The sequence below is a fragment of the Ascaphus truei genome, chromosome 8 (genome assembly GCF_040206685.1).
Source record: "Ascaphus truei isolate aAscTru1 chromosome 8, aAscTru1.hap1, whole genome shotgun sequence".
In the NCBI taxonomy this organism is placed as follows: Eukaryota; Metazoa; Chordata; class Amphibia; order Anura; family Ascaphidae; genus Ascaphus; species Ascaphus truei.
In genome coordinates, this window is record NC_134490.1 from 41,232,489 (window position 1) to 41,238,759 (window position 6,271).

Sequence of the window (6,271 nt, forward strand, 5' to 3'; positions counted from 1 at the left end):
TAGTCACCATACAAAATATGTATCAAATATGTTTGTGTGATCTCTCCACCCCACCCCCCATGCTACCTAGGATCATAAATTGCTAGACTTTAGTTATTCTCTTTCCAGTGTTTACATTATTTCCCCACTGCCCGTCAGGCTCACTGGCTTATTGTAACTGGCTTCTTCCCTGTGAGATAAGATGCACACTGACAATTGTGGGGGTTCTTTCTTGAAAATATTTATTTTGTTGCAGGATTGATTTTTTTTTTTTTTACATCTTAATCCTTCTTGGCTGCAGCTTTCCTCATGGCTGCCAGGACATTGCTCAGCTCTTCCCTCTTTCTCTTGGCACGGATGTGAGTGCCAATCTGTGGAGAGAAGTGGGGGAACATTAGGACGGGGGCACTTCAATGTGGGGAGATTAAAAAGGTGATCAAATGTGATGCCCCTCAAAACAGATCATCAACTTTCTTTCCTAGCTGTGTTTGGTTTTACTTATAAAGGCCCAAAGCATTCAGTCGTGTTCATATGGCCAACTGATGTTTATTCTCACTTGCTCCACCTCCAGTACAGAGCTGTTTTCCATGCAAAGATTGTTTCTCTAATAAGGGTCTTAACCAGAGTACCTCTGATGAGAAGTCCACAGGGGTCACAAGACGAGACAAGTCATAATAAACATTGGGAGCTGCCATGTGGATGATCTACTAGAGGCTCTGGGCCTTTGTAAATGTGGTGGGTTTTTTTTTTAAAGTAACTAATATTGATCTTACTTTTACGTTTTGTGAGGGAGGATGGAGACATCCTGTTGATTCAAATCATGCATTAAAAAGGATGGGGAGGGCAGGATCTACGTTCCATATAGGACAACGGTCTGCCGATTTTGTCTGAAGCTGTAGCTCAGTGGCCATTCACTTCCTTTCAAGTGTTCAAGTCTGGTTAAATTCCCAGTGTCCTCTTCATATGAGCTTGTGCAAGTTCCTTCACCTCCCTGAGGCACAGACTCATTGTGCCTGCAGAATGTAAGCACTATACAAGAAAATATCTATTGAAAAATGCAAGTTAAGAGCTAGATAAGTATATAGGTTGAAAATAGGATATGAAAGCTCTGCTTTTAATCCTACTCATGCCAGAGTCATTTAAAGTACTGCAGGCCCGACAGTGAACAGGGTTCAGTACACACCACACTTACCCTCTTCTTGATGAACTTGAGCGCTCTCTTGTCCTTTGACACCTTCAGCAATTCCATGGCGCGCCTCTCGTAGGGAGCGAAGCCGCACACCTCGCGGATCATGTCTCGGACAAACTTGGTATGTTTGGTCAGGCGCTAAGAGGAAGAGGAAGAGATATTAAGTCAGTACACCCCAATGACATGCAATGAATGGCACTGGGGCTGTTATCCCTTTCACTCCTCATTGTGCCTTTTCCTCTGCTCTTATGCTTTCTGTATCAAACACCAGGGTCCCACTTCCCTTTCTGATGTTTCGATGGGGAGTATCTGACTACTATACAAGTGGTCTTTGTCACTGACACTTCGGCACTGAAAGTGTTAGAGCCAGTCTCCTCCAGATAAATATTGATGAGATCCGTTTTGGAGGGATCCCTTAAAAATATCTGGCATTGATTATTTTTCTGTGAGATGTCCCAAGTCAACCATTTAAGAGTGCTTAACCTTTGTGCTGCCAGAAAGGCCTGCAAGGGGTATGGGTAAGAGCAGGTCTGTCCTAAGACGAACCTAAACTAAGGACAGTGACATGTTTAAAGCAGCCGTTCAAGCAATATCCTACGTGTGTTTTTTTTAATAAATCATTTCTGTACTATGAGAAAATACTTGTAGCATTTAAAAAAATAAAAATAATAATGTTTAAGACATTTTTAATGTTTCTAATGTCGGAAGCATTTCCAAAGTGACAGCCCCCTTCCCCTTCTGATAGGCTGGCTCTTGAGCCCTGCCCTCTCTCTAGCAGTGCACCAATTGTATCTAGTAACTGCCCAGTCAATCATATTCCAGGACTACATTGCCCACAATGCTGTGCAAGAACTGAATTAAATAACCCAGAGCAAGCGATCGATTACAGGAGAACGGATCTATCTGCAGCTTAGCTAATCACTTGTTAGTGTGCAGATTGTATTGATGCACATATTGAATGGGAAAATATATATATTTTTCAAAAACGGCATCTTGAACTGCAGCTTTAAATAGGTCAAGTTGACCGATATCTTTAAAACATTAAACAAATTTAGCTTAACCTTTCCATGGCTGACCGAAGCTTTTCATGGTTTGTACATCCTTTATCTGACGTCTCTTGGTGACGTTTTTTTGCCAGTTCTGAATGCCTGATTTAAATGGTTAGCTCTGTGCAAAGTAATTATGAACCCATGATTAGTATAGCAGTGTTTTTCAACAGGGGTTCCTATCCAGGCATCCCTAAAGTGGTCCCTGCATTTTTCAGGTCATTTGAAAATGTACAATGCATCTGATCTCAGACACACTATTAGAGAGGGTTGGGGTTCTGCAGAATGTCACAATATAATAATTGGGTTCTTTAGGCAAAATAAAGTTGAAAACCACCGAGGTAGTAGATAAACAGAAGTAGCAGTTATGCTGGAATCCAGTGCTTGATGAAAAGCGTAACATTCTCTTATCACAAGATACCAATAAGTAAAACTATTACTTTAAGGGAGTGGGGGGGGGAAGAAATCTAAGGAAGATGCTAATTTTTAAACCACTAATTTTTGACCTGCTTCACTGAACTGCTCCTTTAATCATTAACATTTAGCAGGTGTTTTTCAGGGCTATATTTTCAAAAGCTAGAAAGACAAAATCGTGCAGTGTTCTATAACAAGATTGTCAGCGAAGCACATACTCACCCCTCTCCTGCGGCAGTGCCTGGGCTTGCTGATGTTCTTGGTGACACGGTGGCCTTTGTTAAGGCCCACGGCCATGGGGTACCTGATAGCCATTCTGAAGAGAAACAGACTGATCAGCCTCCAAACGTCATATACAACACGCAGAAAAACCAACAGTAGCCAAATACCATTACGTGCTGTGCAACTTCAGATCCCATTTGATCCCTGGCTTTCCCCCTTATATAGGACACCCTTGTGTTTAACTATTATTGTGACCGCCCTCACCTCTAGTGGGTAGCAGTTCCATGGATCCATTACTCAATGTAAAAGGACGCCGACCCTCCAGCATCAATCAGGGCATGAACCTATGGTTCTAGCTCTATGGGTAATGCTACAAGCCTCCCCTTACCAACACTCCATAGAGATGTCTCCCTTTGCCCACCCCAGATCCACTCTGCTTGATCCCCATAAAGAGGCTTTGGAGCACCTGCTCTCTGATCCAACCCAACCTGTGGCAAGAGGTCCAGCACCTAAAATGTCGACCGTATAAATGTATGTGGTCAAAAGAGGACATCTGAAAATGTATTCATTAACAGTCTGATGGGTATCTGAATACTTAATGGCTGCTCACCGTGGATGTGCGAATGTATATTCATCTCTTAGGCCGAGTCCATAGACGGACAGGCCGTGCTGAGTACCTGCATCCTCAATGAGGATGCCTTGAGAGGGGGCTCGCGTGAGCTTCCGCAGGCGTGCGGAAGCGCTGGAGTTTTCAGCCGAGCGCCAAGCTGTTTTTCAGCGCGCTGTCGGCTGAAAACATCCAATGAGAGTGGAGCTGCGTCAACGTCACGGCGCCGTGACGTCGGTGCGTCGCGGGCGATTGGCCCAGCGACGTCACTGCCCCTCCTCCCTAAGTCTCCCCCCGCCTCCGATCGCGGACGCTGGCTCGCCTGTATGGGCATGAAATCGCCCAGATTTCAGCAGGCGAGCCTCAGCGTCAGTGCGACTCGGAACTCCCCACCCCTCTATGGCCCAGGCCTTAGGCTGCGTCCATAGAAGGACAAGCAGCGCTGAGGCGTGCGGACGCTCCGCGCTGAGCCCCTGCATCCTAAATGAGGATGCCTTGAGAGGGGGCTCACACGAGCGTCCGCAGGCGTGCGGAGGCTTTGGAGTTTTCAGCCGAGCGCCAACCTGTTTTTCAGCGCGCCATCGGCTGAAAACATCCAATCAGTCTTAAGCAGCGTCAACGTCACGGCGCCGTGACATTAACGTCAGTGCGTCGCGGGCGATTGGCCCAGCGACGTCACTGCCCCGCCTCCAACCACCTCCCGCCTGCAAGTCCGTGGAATCGCGCTGACTTAAGCAGGCGAGCCTCAGCATTAGCGCGCCTCCGCTCTCCCCACCCCTCTATAGCCCGGGTCTTATATAGTAATGCAATAAGCACAAACTCATATTTAGACACCTGCACAGGCACACACCTGCACAATATCCGGACACTCACATCTGTACGTATGCTCAATACCAGATACACAAACTCAATATATGGATAAAAGCATGTACATACATATTGTATGTCTTTATTTATATAGCGCCATTAATGTACATAGCGCTTCACAGTAGTAATACATGTGGTAATCCAATAAATAATAGATAATATAAATAACAGATCATGGGAATAAGTGCTTTAGACATTAAGGAAGAGGAGTCCCTGCTACGAGGAGCTTACAGTCTAATTGCACATTAACATGTGAATTACAGCGAATATATATATATATATATACACACACACACACACACACACACACACACACACCCCGTTAACAGTAGAGGGGTTATATGGCGCATTGCCGACACACTTTATAGCCGGCCCTACATATGCAGCAGCTTTAACATTCCCAGCATTAAATGCCCCAAAAGTTTACAATGTAAATCTGGTTGCATTGACCTGCGCGCTGACTGAGGCCTCACATCCCCCCATAGATATACCACCAATGCACCCCGGCATATCGGAGCCTCCCCTTGCAAATAAAACCATACCCTGGTTCCTCCGGGTCACCTCCGACACCCCCCGTGGATATTCTACGCCTCGGATCTGGGATGGCGGAGATTGAAGGCGGATTAGAATTTGGGACGCGCTATTGCTTACCTGCTCTCTCTAATGGCGAATACACCGGAAGGAAGGAGCCAACCCGGAAGTGTTTCATTTCATAGCTTAGCTGAGTCCTCCAGGAAGGAGAACACGCTTGTGACGAGAGCAAGAGGGATGCAGCCACTCTAGTCTGGTGTAGTTAACCATAGAGAGCATAGCTGTCATCTGTAGTGTGAAGTAATTGGCAGCCATCTTTTATTCTGGCAAACGCCCAAAAGTCAGCCACAACTGTGAAAATGATGGGAAGTCAGTGTATTTATATAGAAATATGTCAAGCATAATACATATTATGTCACTGAGGCAGATAGTGTAAAATTGAGATAATGTCGCAGGTTGTACAAAGTCAAACTAAATAATGTCACTGTGACTGATAGGTGTAAAATATAGATCATGTTATAGAGCGTAATGTATTTATCCAGGTGACATTACAAGCTAATGTAGAGTCGAGTATTCTGTCACAGAGAAAGGTGTGTTTAGAGAGATGAGTATTATTATTATGTATGTGTAGCCAGGTCCCCTCTGGCTCCCCAGACATTCGGTTCTCTCTCTCTTACCTGCGACAGCGTGAGGGTAGTTGCAGGGGTGATCGCGTCACCGGGGGCTCCCGGCGACATCAGCTACAGGGTGCCACCATCTTGTGTGCGTTCGCGCATGCACGGAAGCTCGCGCACGTGCAGTATAGCCCCAGATGCGATACGGCAGCCATTACAGGGAGTGAGAAGAGGTGCTCCATAGTCAGGGACATCACCCAGGTCGCACATGCGCAGTTAGCAGTGGCGGCGGCCATTACACAGCGTGCACGCGGCCCCAATGTTAAAGAGAGCCACCAAGGACTACAATTCCCAGCAGCCTCTGGGGACTGCACTTTCACCCTGGTCACAGGCAGCAAGACAGCCAATAGAGCTGACAGATTCTCAGGCCTCGTTCAGGGTGCAGGCTTCGGAGGGAGGGCGTGCTGCTGTGCGTGCTGCCGTGGGACACAAAGTATTCAAATTGAATACTGGTTGTCAGGGTAGCAACTGCCCTGTCTCCGAAGCCAGGAGTTGACGCTGGCTACAGTTTCAATAAACGAAAAAATCGTTTTTTGAAGCTGCAGCAGCGTCACTGGGACCCTCGGCAGCCAATGAAATCATTCTTGAGAATGATTTCAAGACTGCAACTTGGATCCCTAACCTCAGGTCTGTAGCCCCGCCCCCTCCTCAACTCCTGAAAACATCTGCTGGGGATGAACACACATCGCCCAGCAGACTGCCGCCCTCCCGAACGCCCGCCCTCCAACTCCTGCCTCTGGCA

General features: G+C 46.7%; 1 protein-coding gene across 1 annotated transcript; it reads right to left on the minus strand.

The window, feature by feature from the left end:
* Window positions 1-204: 204 nt before the first annotated feature.
* RPL36 (ribosomal protein L36) lies at window positions 205-5,130 on the minus strand. Its single transcript, XM_075611649.1, has 4 exons — window positions 4,976-5,130; window positions 2,851-2,944; window positions 1,172-1,306; window positions 205-350 (listed from the first exon to the last, which is right to left on the minus strand). The coding sequence occupies exons 2-4, from the start codon at window positions 2,941-2,943 to the stop codon at window positions 261-263; spliced, it is 318 nt and encodes a 105-aa protein (XP_075467764.1). The 5' UTR covers window position 2,944; window positions 4,976-5,130; the 3' UTR covers window positions 205-260.
* Between the last annotated feature and the right edge of the window lie 1,141 nt (window positions 5,131-6,271).

Bases quoted from the DNA above. Each gene is read 5' to 3' on its own strand.
- RPL36 (XM_075611649.1), bottom strand. From the start codon at position 2,943: ATGGCTATCAGGTACCCCATGGCCGTGGGCCTTAACAAAGGCCACCGT. The intron at 1,307-2,850 runs GTGAGTATGTGC...TCTTCCTCTTAG, and splicing joins GGCACTGCCGCAGGAGAGGG to CGCCTGACCAAACATACCAA. The intron at 351-1,171 runs GTAAGTGTGGTG...TTCTCTCCACAG, and splicing joins TCAAGTTCATCAAGAAGAGG to ATTGGCACTCACATCCGTGC.